The following is a 13,618-nucleotide window of genomic DNA, read 5'->3' as shown; positions in this document are numbered from 1 at the left end:
TCTTCTGATGGTTCATTTTCTGTTCCTGAGGACACTGGTCCAGAAACGATACTCAATTTGTCAGACATTACTTTAGAGGTTTTTAGGTTGTCTTCTGATGGTTCATTTTCTGTTCCTGAGGACACTGGTCCAGAAACGATACTCAATTTGTCAGACATTACTTTAGAGGTTTTTAGGTTGTCTTCTGATGGTTCATTTTCTGTTCCTGAGGACACTGGTCCAGAAACGATACTCAATTTGTCAGACATTACTTTAGAGGTTTTTAGGTTGTCTTCTGATGGTTCATTTTCTGTTCCTGAGGACACTGGTCCAGAAACGATACTCAATTTGTCAGACATTACTTTAGAGGATACCTCGTGATCTTTTATTTTCTCTTTACACATTGTTGATTCTGTGTTTGCACCATCTTCTAGATTAGACACATGGCCACCCTTCTTGTAATCATCATCAGGATATGTTTTTTCAGAAGAGCTGGCCTCAGGGCAGATACTGTCATTTTGTTCAACAGTGCTTGGTATTAACGGTGCAGAAAATACATCAGAAATGGTGAGTATATCAATAGAGTTATCATGTTTAATCTCCGAAACCTCTGTTAGAGCCTCTGTGGATGCCACCATATTAGAGAGATTCATTTTTATGCTCTTAACCTTGATGGCTAAATTGTCTTGAGAACCATCAGTGCTTTCCATAGGAGTGTTGTCAATGATAGGATCATCTTTCTCTATTGTATCAGGTTCATCTGTCACTGTATCTTCCTCACTAGGACAGTCTTCAGGACTGCTAGCCTCTGAAATCATGATCTGAGGTATAAGCATCTTTCTTGGGCCCAAACCAGAAATGACTAATGATCGTCCCTCTAGCTCAGTGGGTGAAACTTGAATGAAAGATGGTGTCTCTTCAATAGACATCATCTCAGACAAAACAAGCTGCTGGGGAGTAACATCTAACTGACTAACACTGTCCACCACAGTATCTTGTGTTGAAACAGACTGAGACACTGCTGCTGTTTGAGGTACAGAGAACTGTGAAGTGGCTTGAACTGACATATGTTGGGCATCACATCCACTAAGTGTAGCAAAATGATGTTGAGTTGACATTTCATATGGTTGGCCTGCATCAGTCTGGTTGCAAGACATAACCATACATGGTATCTCTTTCAATTGTGTTTTAAGTGTTAAGGGAATAACTGTAGACACACAGGAAGATGTAGCAGGGCTCGTGGATTTATCACTTGTGACTGAAACTTCAGGAAAGGGGATGCTTCCAGAAATATTTTCTTGAGACTGTGTCTCTGCTGGAATAATACAAACATTCATTGGCTGAGAAATTGTGCCACTATATGTTGGAGCCAAGCTTTGAGCAGATGCCTCAGTCTGAGGTACGGTTGTTTTGTTATGTTGTATGAGTGCACTTTTTGTTAAAGACTGGTCTGTGGGAAAAACTTGAGCTGGAACTGGTGAAACTTCATTAAGTTCAAAGGGTTGTCTTATTACAGAAGGTGGTGTAGTACTTACTGGACTTGGAAGATGCACTGTGGGTGGATCAACTAAGGATGGTGATGCATGTGCTTTAACAGTAGATGGTATGGTTCCACTGATCACTGACATGTCTGCTGTTTTCGTCACTGTCCGGTTTGGAGATGTTGTCATTCCTTGGTTAAACTCAATACAAACATTTTGTGACGGTTTGACAATTGACGGTATCATTTTATCACTTCTTTGTGAGATAGCTGTTGCTGGCTGTGAGCTTGCTTCATCGAACAATGATATCAAACCTTTGACTGACATCTTTGTGGTTGGGCTTGAATTTGAGACTTCACGACTATCCATAACACTTGTTGTGACAGCAGGACTTGTTGAAAGTGGTCTTGAACATGCCATGGAAACTTGAGAGTTTGTTGTACTTGTTGGTACAACAACTACTGATTCTAGTACAATGGCAGAAGTCGACACTGGCAGGCTTGCAGCAGTAGACACAATATTAGGTGACAAACCATGGTCAGGTATGGGTACATCTTGAACTGATATAAATGGAACAACTGAAGTTTGAACAAGTGTATTGTCTAATGCTAAAGGCTTTCCAATGAAAGTAGCTGTCCCACTCTGAGAGGTGCAATCTTCTCCAAAGCTTTCCACTGTTGATTGTTTGATAATACCTTTGGGTCTTGAGACTGTAGTTGAAGCAGCAGCAGCTGAAGTAAAAAATGGTTCAGTCCTTTCATTCTCAGTTAAGGCCACGGGAATTGACTGGTGTGTTACCACCTGTCTACTGATGATAGATCTTTGAGCTACTTGCTGATAAGTTTTATGCTCTGAGCAATTTATGTGAGGCATAGATTTTGGGGGCAGGTCACTAAAGGTCACCATTTTAGATGAATTACTGATTTGTGTAGAGAGATGAGAGCCATGTGGATCAACACTCGTGTTGCTTGCAAATGGAAGCTCCTTATTCAAAAGATGTGTGTTCGTTGGTTCAGCAGGTTCACTTTGTTCTTTCTTTAGTTGTACAGAAGGTTTAGAGATATGCAAATCAGTTCTGTGCAAATGACTTTTCATCTGATCGGATATATTTGCCATTTGTGTAGGCACACTAGACTGAAAAGATGGGTATGATGCTTGAGGTTTAGCTACATTCTTTGATTGGGGGGCCAATATCTCCTCATTTCCTGACAGTTGATAAGAATCTTTCTTATTTGTTGTGGTGGCATATATAACTGCTGTACATGCTGAGGTGTTCTGAGTGGATATGCTAGTAGTCCTTGGAGATGAAAGATCTTTGACATCATCACCACTTTTGTTTCTATTTACATCAATCATTATGTCAGCAGTCAGGTCAACAGCCCCAACATAGGATTTCTTAAAAGTGCTACTACCATTTTTTGGATATCTGCTTCCAATCCTTGATTTATCTTCTTCACTTCTAGTAAAATCCACAGGATGGCCATTTTGCAGAACAGAGTAGCAGTTGCGCTTTGTAGGTGAAACAATGACAGAGAAATCTATCGGTTTGCTGAAGGGCTGAGATTCTACAGTTTGTGTCTTTGAGATTGAGAGGATTCCATTTCGGTGATAGGTAGAGATCTGTTGGCGCAACAAAGGTTCTGTAGTATGATGTCCATTCAATAATTGCATTTGGCGTGGATTACCTTTTTCCTCTAGTAATGATATAAAAGGTGATGTTTTTTGAGAGACCTGCTCAGAACATGAAAAAGAATCAACTATTAATGGCATTCCTACTGAGTCTTTTCTTGAATATTTGTTGATGGCTGCTTTATCTTTGACAAGAGGCATTACTCCACTTGGAAACATTTCTCCTGCTGATCCCTCAGACACCATAGAGGTTGATCGGCCCACAGACATATCAATAGTGGATTTAATTGTGTTAGCTGGTGCCGAAGGTCCTTTTGTTCCTTGAGCTATAGTTGATTTCAAAGAGAAAGATGACATTTTATCAGGCAATTTGCTTTGCCCACGAACTAGTTTAGGAAGCAAAGGAGGTTCGACCAGTAAAGGTACACCAGCTAGCCCTTTTAATACTTCAGCATCAGTAGTTGGTCTTGTCTTTACAAGCGACAGCACACCAGCTTCAGTCAAAACTTCTCCACAAACCTCTGTTGGATCTGACAAGAGTTTTGGAGACATGTCAACTATGTCCTTGATTGTATTAGCTGGTGCTGTGGGTATTCTGTTGGGCTGTCCTAAAAGAGATGATTGCCATGTTATTTGTAATGTAGGACCTTTGCTTTGAAAGCAACCCACTTTAGCAGAGATGCTTCTGACTTCAAGGGAATGCTGGCTTAAAGTACCACTATTCTTTTCTTTCAGTGTTTCCTGCACTTGTGATGGAGATGAGGACTCTGACATAAGATTTTCTTGGGAATTAGAGGGTGTTACAATTAAAGGCAAACCAGCAGATGTCCCTGTGGCAATCACAGTAGCAGATGTTTTTCTTTTCATCAATGGCATTGGAGATAACTCTTGCTTTTCCTCTTTGATTTTTTCAATCGGCTTTGGAGACATATCCACAATTGTTTTAACTGCACTGGCTGGAGCAGAAGCTGCTTGCCAACTAGGTGTTTGTCGGCTTAAGGCTGGATTTAACTGGGATGTTTTCACATCCACATGCTGTAAAGAATCACTTTGTCTAACATTCGATTGTGATTCACAACTCATGAGAAGATTTTTCCACTTTTGTGTTGGAGGGTCCACAATCAAAGACATACCAACAACCTCCTCATTGCCATCTGAGATTGATGTTGATCTTGCTCTCACGAGTGGCAATGCTTCCTTTTGAACCACCTCAGTCACCACACCTGAACTAGCTGTTGATTTTGCAGACATATCTAATGTAGCTTTAATCGCATTTGCTGGAGCAGTTGCTATTTGATGACAATGAGTAAGTTGCACTGGCAAACTTGCAGTTTTGTTATAAGGACGATTTTGGCAGGGTAAAACAGGGTCTTCTTGGAAAAACTTGGAGTCATTAGAAGAGACATGTGGTAACGATTGACGCCTTTGTGGGATAAGACTTTTCTCTTGCACTGATGGCTCAATAAGCAAAGGCAATCCGACAAGCTCTTCATTGCAATCTGGGATTGATGTTGATCTCGCTCTCACAAGTGGCAGTGCTTCCTTTTGAATTGCCTCAGTAACCACAGTCGAATGAGTAGTTGATTTAGCAGACATATCTAATGTAGCTTTTATTGCATTTGCTGGAGCAGTTGCTGTTTGATGATAATGAGATGGATGCACTGGCAAACCTGCAGTTCTGTTGCAAATATGGTTTTGGCTGCGTAAAACAGGACCTTCCTGGAAAAACCTGGATTCGCTACATAAGAGCCGGGGTAATGATTGATGCCTTTGTAGGTTAAAATTCACCTCTGGTGCTGATGGCTCTACAAGCAAAGGCAAACCAACAGAATGTGTATTCATTTCTGTGACTGATGCCCATCTGCTTCTTACAAGGGGTACTGCTTCAGTTGCTGAAGTCTCAGTGATCACTGTCTCCTTATGCTTATTGGCTGTCTTTAAAGTCATATCTAGTGTTGCTTTGACTGAATTAGCTGGAGCAGTGTTCACATTATATGACTGTCCAGTCATTTGACTCATTCTCATGGATTCACTAACAAGTGAAGTCTGCCTTGTGAGACCAATTTGTTTCTTTTGAGCAGATATGTGCAATGCTGGGCTTAACAATGGTGATGTCTTTATTTCAGGACATATATGAGGTGATGGTTCCTGAGGTATGGAAGTTGGTACTTGGCTGGGTTTGGAAATTTGCTTAATTGGGCCTCCCTCGAGGCAATCAAGTTTAGCTGGTGTTGAGGCTGACTTTGACACTACTTTTAAGGGTGAATCCACCAGGACTCTGTCAGGGCTTACTTGAATACTGCTTGCCTGGGACACCTGATCTGAGGCTTGTCTTGTAAGCCGGGGTTTTTGTCTTGGTGATATCGGTGCTTTATTGCCACAGCCGTCTTTTTTTATGGGAATTCCACTGTCTGGAGGAAAGTACTGTGGTCTTCTTTTTGGAGAGGCCGGAGCAGAAACAGTTCCGAGAGGCACATCAGACATTGTCATGGAAAGATTTCTGACCTCTAGAGCTGGAAATGTGACATTGATTTCTTTCACTTCCTCATTTAACTCAACAGTAAGATCTACAGCAGCTGTCTCACCCATGTGAAAAGTCTCTTCATTCTGCTTTTTAACTTTTAGTTTTGTTGTGGTAAAGTCAATGATATCCTGAATAGACCTTTCAGCATCAGTATCTGTTGGCGTTTTCTCATTCTTACCTTTGTCTTTTTTGCTCAAGGTTCCCGAGAAATCCATAGGTTTACTACAAAGAAGAGAGTCTACTGGCATTTGAGGCTTGTTAAAAAGTAAATTCTGTGGTGGTGGCAATGATAGTCTTTGATTTGACATCACTGTGGAAGGTTTTGGCTTCAAGGGAACTTCTTCAGTCTTAGAGCTATCAAAATTCGATGCTTTCTCTGATGAAGGAGACCGTGATGACTGTGATGGCTGTCTTGCCAGTTTGTGTTTCTGAGATGCAGCAGAAGGCTTAGAAGAAATACTTGTTGTGACTTGTTCTGAGGTTGGTGGAGTAGGTAATACTCGTGGTGTAATGGTTGCACTCTGCTGTGTAAACCCATCCTGTTTTGTTGAATTTGCTGGTGTTACAGGAAGTTTCCTAGTTGATGTAGGCCGAGTTCCATTGCCATTCAGTAGATCAGAAGGTTTTCTACAAGTGGCCTGAGGTTGTGGTGTAATTGTAGATCCTGCCAATGCTGTGCTATTAGCTGTTTGTGGTGCAGAAGTTGTCTTTTCAACAAAGTTTACATTTGGTGAAAAAATTGGACTGAAAGTTTGCTTATTTTGAGTTTTCTGGTCAACAGGCTTATCATCTACATATCCTATCCTGATTTCAGAAACTGAAGATTTTATAGTTGAGGGATGTTCTCTATAGCTCACTGATGAAGTAAAAGTAACTGGAGAAGAGAATTGGTGCACAGATACTTCAGGAAAAAGGTCTTTAATATCCTGATTTATCCAGTATGGTCCTCCACGACATGAGTTATTTGCTTTCCTAGAGAGGTCAGCTGCTTGAGGTTGCTCCTCTGTAAAAATTATACTTGGCTCTTGTGAACCCATTTTTACTTTTTTGAGTTTGTACACACTGAAGTCAACAGGTTGCTCTGTCTGCGCATTTATGGAGGTCTGAATCATTTGGGAGAACCGCTCAATATTCATGTTCATAATCCTGTTTCCTTTCTGAAGAGCTGAAGACAAATCAATGGGAGCATTTAGGAGCTGTGAGTCACAATGTTTTTTTCCTGGTATCCACAGAACTTCATCTTCATTGAACAGAGGTATTTTAAAACCACAGAGCGTCATCTTTGGTTTGTCTTTTTTATGCAGAATACTTGAAATATTTTCAGTGATTTGTTCTAAAACACAGCTCTCCTCTGGGGTTGCACATGCATAAAGGTGCTTCCCAGCCCTATCAGTCAAAAGAGTGTATATATATTCTTCATCCATGTAAACGTAATAGCCACAATCTCCTGCCTCAGCCGGCCACCACATTTCCTGCTCCAACAAGGACAGCCACTGCTGGTACCACTCAGAATCTTCAAAAAACATGTCATCCTCTATATCTTCACTGGCAGTTACAGAGCTACTGAGGTCGACTGCACCTGGAGTCAAATCCAATGGCCCCTTTTTTTCAGTGAGTCGTCTGAAGAATCTTGAGTCAAATTTCAAATCTAAATTTAATTTGGGGGTCATTTTTGAGTCATTTTTGCTACTAAAGTCTGACATTGACTGGCACAAATATTTTTTTGCTGGTACATCCGTTGAGAGATTTATGACAGTGGTTTTCTCCATCCAAGTATTTTTGGTTCTTTTATCACTGAAGCCATTTAAATTGTCACAGCCTTCCCAGGGTTTCTTGTTTGTGCTACTCATGTCAAACACAATAATATCCTCTCCATTTGCTAGTGGAAGACTACTTTGAAATGGCAGGTTGACAACATCCTGCCAAGGATGTGAGGGTATATGGAATTGACTAGGATCCATGTTTTTCAAGTTCCACCATTCAGGTGTCTCTACAACAGGTTCAGAGGATAATGGCATTTCCATTTGATTTGCAGAATAACAGTCTGGAACTTGTGTTGCTAGCATCTCCAAAAGAGCATAATCATTCATTTGCTGCCAAAGAAGAGCTTCTATGAGACACTGATGTTCATACAGTTCTGGGGGAATCACACCATGCACAGCAAATGTATACAGTAGATCTTGGTAGCCATAATTAATAGACGTGCCATATAAGAGTCTATGGATCTCCTCCATGTACTGTTGGGTGGACTTCACTGCAGGATGCAGGTTAGCAGGTTGATGAGAAGCTTCACTCACTAAATTGTTCGACTCTGAACCAGTGCTGCTGGTAACTGAAGTAGTGGACTCGTCTTTACTCTGCTTAGACATTAGTTGATCAAAGAAGCCCTTCTCTGAGTCCTTACTTTGTGATGAAGTGTCATTTTCATTAGCTCCAGATTTAAAAATTCCAGAAAGCATACCTGCACCACTATTAGAACTACTTTTTGGCAGTTCTTTGATTTGAGAAGGAAGTTTGGATGAAGTGTCTTCCTCTGAGGCATTGCTAAATAGTCCAGACAAAAAACCTTTTTGTGCTGAAACTTTTGGATCTTTTTCTGCACCTCCATCTTCAGAGGACATAAATTCAACTGGTTTGGCTCTCTGAATCTGTGGACGTCCGTGACTAGGTTTAATTCCAGAACGGTCTTGTTGCTGCTGTTTCGGTTTTTCATCAGGGGAAGCTTCACTTTTTGCTATTGTTACTTCAGCTGTTGTAGTAAGTTTGTTCAAAAATCCAGAGATGATGCCACTAGACTCATTTTGCTGATTGTTGGCACTTTGAACAGATGTATTTGCTTGCTGATTGCTTGACTGTGCATGTTGTTGCACAGATTCATCCGAGGTGGCCATTTTGAAAATGCTAGAAAACAAACCACCAGACTGACTTTGCTGTTGTGTTGCTCCTTGTGACACAGTCTGACCTTGACGTTGTGGACCTTGCATCTGGCTTCCAGAGGCAGGATGTGGCTGCTGTCCTACAGAAGGTGATTTTGGGGCTGCAGCTTCTGAACCCATCTTCAAAAGACCAGAAAGAAGTCCACCCGACTGGTTTGAAGGGGGTGGCTTTTGGGTAGATGATTGACTCTGTCCTGATGCATCTGGCCTACTTGTTTGTTGGTTATGCTGAACTCCAGACGTTGATGACTGAGCTGGAGTATCTGCTGATGCAAGTTTGTTGAAAAGGCCTGAAAGCAGACCCCCTTGTGATGGTTCAGGGGTTGATGGTGTATGAGATGGAATCGGATTCTGTCTTTGTAAAGGCTGCCTGTTTCCCTGCTGCTGTTGACTGGATCCAGGAGGTCCTTGTTGTGATTGTGCTGGTGTCTGGTTGGTTGAAAAAAGCCCAGAAAAGAACCCACCCTGTTGGCTAGAAGATTGCTGGGGGGCACTTTCATTTGGAGCAGGTCTACTGGTTTGCTGTGTGGTTTGTGCCTGGGGTGGTGCAGTGGCGGTGTCTGCAATCTTATTAAGCAACCCAGAGAACACTCCACTTGGTCCACTTTGAGGTACCGGCTGAGGTGGAACTTGGTTTTGTCGTCGCAAGTTTTGTCTGTTACTTTGCTGTGCATTAGGTTGACCAGAACAAGGGGCCTCCTGCTGTGGAAGATTCTGGGGAGCTGGGTCTTTGGCATTATTAACATCTGATGCACTCATACCAAACAGGCCAGAAAGGAAGCCACCTGTCTGGGAAGGTAGTGGTTGTTCAGGGGGTTTAGGGCTCTGTTGTGAGGTCAAGCTACTATTTCCAGGATGTGGCTGTTGAGGGACACTCTCTGGGGCTGTTAGTTTGTTTAAAAATCCTGAAAACATTCCACTTGCTGTAGCAGGTGGTGGTTGTGACTGTGTATTTGGTTTGCTGGATTGCTGTTGATTAGGCTGACTGCCAGAACCACTTGGCTGTTGTGACCCTGCAAGAGCACTCTCTGTTAATTTGAGGAGCCCCCCAAAAAGTCCTCCTGTTTGACTTGGAGGTGGTTCAATTGGCGGTGGCTGAGAGGGCGGCAGTTGACTCTTTGTGTCTGATTGTTGTCGACTTGGTTGTTGATTACTGTTCTGTTGTGATGCTTGCTGTTGCTGAGGCTGGGATACCTCTCCAGATGCTGGGACAGTCTCAGGGGCAGCCAACTTCAAAAGTCCAGATAAGAAGCCTCCCGATTGAGGCTGAGGTGAAGCTCCTTGAGAGGGCTCATTGGGTGCACCTTCCAATGTTCCTTGCTTTGGGACATTTTGATTTTCAGGATTTGGTGCTGACTGGGCAGGTGCTGTTTGGGGGCTTGAAACTGTATCACTGGCCAATTTCAATAACCCAGAGAAAATTCCAGTGCTCTGCTGTGGCTGGCTGTGGCTTTGAGCAGTTGCAGGTGATTCTTGAAAGGAGTTTCCTTCATTGGAGGGTTGTTGCTGTTGTGGGCCTGTTGATTGGCTTGTGGTTAAACTTTCAGGGGCAGCCATTTTCAATATTCCAGACAACAGCCCTCCTGACTGAACAGATGCAGCCCCTGGTTGAAACTGGCTTGGGTTTTGGGAACCAGTAACAGTGGAAAGTAACCCTGAGAGTAAACCCCCCTGTTGAGGAGGACCAGAACTTGCTTGGGGCTTGTTGTTGCCAGATAAAAGACTGGATAGCAAGCCATGAGACTGAGGTTGTGCCTGTGCATCATTTTGTGTCTTTGGTTGAGTCTTGGAATGGCATTGGTCATCTGGCTTGGTATTGGATCTATCTTGAAGTTTAGATGCATTTTCATTTCTGTCAACTTGGTCTGTATCCAGTGTATCTCTTTTAATCTCTCTTTGATTTTCAGTAGACAGGCACTCATTATGACATTTTGTTGCATCATCTTCTTCTGCAACTATATCTGCAGAAGCTTCTTCGACATTGGCTGGTTTTTCAGGATTCACAACAACAGTGGGAATGTTCTGTGTAGTTGCTGTTGGCTTTGATGAGGCTGGTGTTCCAGTCTGTGGCTTTGGTGGTTCAGCTGAGCTTGCTTTGAACAAATTGGAGAACCAGCCAGTATCTGCATTTCCTTTGGAAACACTTTCAAGCAGTGCGGAACGACTGGACAGTGGTGATTTAGCACCAGTCTGGAGTCCTCCAGGTCTAGAAGTATTGGGATCCTCACCTGTTGTCAGTTTTAGAAATCCAGAGAGCATACCACCTTCTTGTTTAGATGCCTGAGTATTGACTGGAGCATCTGAGGAAAAGAAAGGGAGCTTTAATTTATTGCCAAAATTACCAGACACATCCTCAGATTTTGGAGCCTCGGCTGGCTTAAATATAGAAAACATTGAGGGGACCTCAGCTGGCTTATCGTCAGGAGCATTGTTTGATATGAGTGAGTTCAATGACTTCTTAAAGGGGCTAAAGAATCCGGTGTCTTCTCCAGGTGTTTGACTGGCAGGCTTTGCTTCAGTTTTACTCTCTACTAGCTTGGGTGTAGCCCCTCTGGGCATGGAATCAGGTAATTCGCCAGATGATTCTGTTTCAGGTAAGAGCTCTACTGAGCCACTTCCTGATCCCCCACATGAGGACTGGTGCTCAGGTTGTGTGCCAGATCCCTCTAAAGACAAACTTTTGGATTTGTCCATTGATGCTTCTTTAGACTCTGTGTTTCTCTGAGTTATATTTGGTTGTGAAACGGTTTCAGCACTAGATTTGTCTCCAAAAAGCCTGAAAGGGCTCAATCTTCCTAGCATTGAATCAACCACTGTTTGTGTCTGACTTGGAGTGGAGTCCTGAGTTTGAGAGCCACTTGAATCAGCAATGTTTGTAGCATCAGCCTCTGATGTGGCACTAGCTGGTCGACTGACCTCTGGGGACTGAAATGGCAACAGTGACTGCAAAGAGAACTTCTTGTCTGCATTAGTTTCCTGATTAGCAGGTGGTACAACAGCAACAGGAGTTGGACTACTAGTTGATTTAGGTATGAAAGAGAACAGTTTTGAAATACCAGACTCTGACTGGGGAGGAACTGGAGATGGAGTTTTTGTTGCAGTTTCTGTTGATTCTGTATTTTCAGCTGCTGATTTAGTATTTGTGATTGAGATAAACAAAGAGCTCATGGCATTTTTAACACCTGCAATACCTTGTTCCACAGCATTTTCATCTTTCATCTCAGCTGGTTTACCCTCAGTTTTCTTTTCTTCACTCTCTGTTTCTGTTTTAGTGAGAGATTTTTGCATTGATTCATATTTACTAATTTCCTCCTCTCTTCCAGCCAGATATTCTGACACAGAGTCAACTAAATTCTGAAGTTCGTCCATTGTATCATGATACTCCTTATCTGGCTTCTGCACAGGTGACAATATTTCATCTGGGCCCCTTGTGCAATCATTCCCCATGTTACTCTGTTGTTCATAATAGCCTTGTGACCATTCATCATAAGAGGAAATATTTCTTGCATTACTGTAGTAACTGTCATATTCGTACTGTGCATCCTCTTCTACAAACGCCATATCATCTAGCTCCTCTTCAGACCCAAGAGAGAATTGCATTTCATCAGATCCTGCAGACCCATATTCACTTCTTGCTCTCATTCTGGCTTCCTCTTCCTCACAATAAATTGTGTAGTTCTCAAGGGTGTCTTCAAATGAGTTCTTGGCCCACATCCTGGTTTTGTACAACAGCCCCTCTGTATACGATGCTTGGTTTGTCCTGCGAAGTTGCCTAATTGAAGGAATGATGGAAATCTCAGGAGGGGAAATTTCATCCTCGAAGTTTCTAGCTTCCTTACAGACCAAATGGACCTCACTGCTGCTTGCGGCTGCTCTCCTGATGGGATTTTCTAATGTGTCATACTCCTCAGCCTCCTCTGGGGACATTGCATCACACTCTAATGTCTGGTAAAATCGACTCCCTTTGGAGTCACCCGGGCTGCTCACGATTCTATAAATTTCACTCTTGGTGTCATCATCGTCATCCCACGTTTTCTGCTCTGGTTCCAGGTAATCATCCAGTATGTTGTCATTAATTTTGTATTTGGTCTCCCAGTCTTCAACTCCCATACAGGAGTCCACTGGAATCATTCTGACATCATCTGTACCACTTGAAAATCTGGTGTGCATAAAGTGAAAGTGCCAAAAGCATGGATGAGGAGAAGAACGAAAAGCAAGAGAAATTAAAAAAATCTTAAATCAAAATATATAGATGGATAAAAACAAAGACAGACAGAAAAATGAGAATGTATGAAACAACTAAAACGGAACATTTTTGGAGCTAAATTGACTGAAAAAAAAATCTTAATACAGGCTTTCTTAATAGTTGTAATTCTTAAAATTTTGTTTTAACAGCTCTTAGATATTATTCATAGATCATATCTTGAATATATGCATCTTGTCTTAATGCACTGGCATATTTTTGCACACTGCCCTTGTTTTTATTGTAAACTTTAAACAAGAACACAAGTTTGTGCAGAAGTGCAGAAAGACAAAATACAAGTATCAAGTATTCAAGACATTATCTGAAAATAAGTCACAGTATCTTATTTAGGGTTGCTTCAAATAAATGTAATCTTTTAAATAATCTTTTTTTAAGGATTTTTAGATAATGGGTGAGTAATGCTATATTTCAAAATTATGCACGCCAAGCTGTACATGTATTTATGTAATCAAGTGTTACCTCAAACATACCTTTGTTCCTTTCCTTCTCTATCATCCAAGTCATAGCTCTGGATAGAGTCTGTCCTAGACTCTTTTGACAATGCCTGATTCTGTAATCTTCGGCCAATAGGGTACTGATGTACTGAGGAATTGGGTTGAGCTGTGGTGTGGTATCGTGGAGGCCTGCTGTTTGTCTCACTGCGGTAATCACTGTCCCTGTCATCCACAGCGCTGTCATGGTCATGGTCAAAATCTACAGCACAATGAAATCCAGAAGTGAATAAAGTGTGGTCAGGGAGGACTTTACCTAAAACTTTAAATTAATTAAATTATATGATTGCAGAGACTCCAACGACGATGCTAAA

General features: G+C 41.9%; 1 protein-coding gene across 1 annotated transcript in view; it reads right to left on the bottom strand.

Annotated features, from left to right (window-relative positions):
* Window positions 1–1,990: 1,990 nt before the first annotated feature.
* Window positions 1,991–13,618, bottom strand: part of LOC107684992 (phorbol ester/diacylglycerol-binding protein unc-13-like) — a 31,203-nt gene continuing 19,575 nt past the window's right edge. Inside the window, exons 9-11 of the mRNA XM_016481399.1 lie at window positions 13,284–13,506; window positions 10,554–12,708; window positions 1,991–2,068 (exon numbers count right to left, since the gene is read on the bottom strand). Of these exons, the coding sequence (XP_016336885.1) occupies window positions 2,063–2,068; window positions 10,554–12,708; window positions 13,284–13,506 (2,384 nt within the window). The 3' untranslated portion in view covers window positions 1,991–2,062. The remainder of the gene's footprint in view (window positions 2,069–10,553; window positions 12,709–13,283; window positions 13,507–13,618) is intronic.

This window comes from Sinocyclocheilus anshuiensis, unplaced genomic scaffold (assembly GCF_001515605.1).
Source record: "Sinocyclocheilus anshuiensis isolate Anshui unplaced genomic scaffold, SAMN03320099.WGS_v1.1 scaffold605, whole genome shotgun sequence".
Lineage (NCBI taxonomy): Eukaryota > Metazoa > Chordata > Actinopteri > Cypriniformes > Cyprinidae > Sinocyclocheilus > Sinocyclocheilus anshuiensis.
This window is presented reverse-complemented; position numbering and strand designations above follow the sequence as displayed.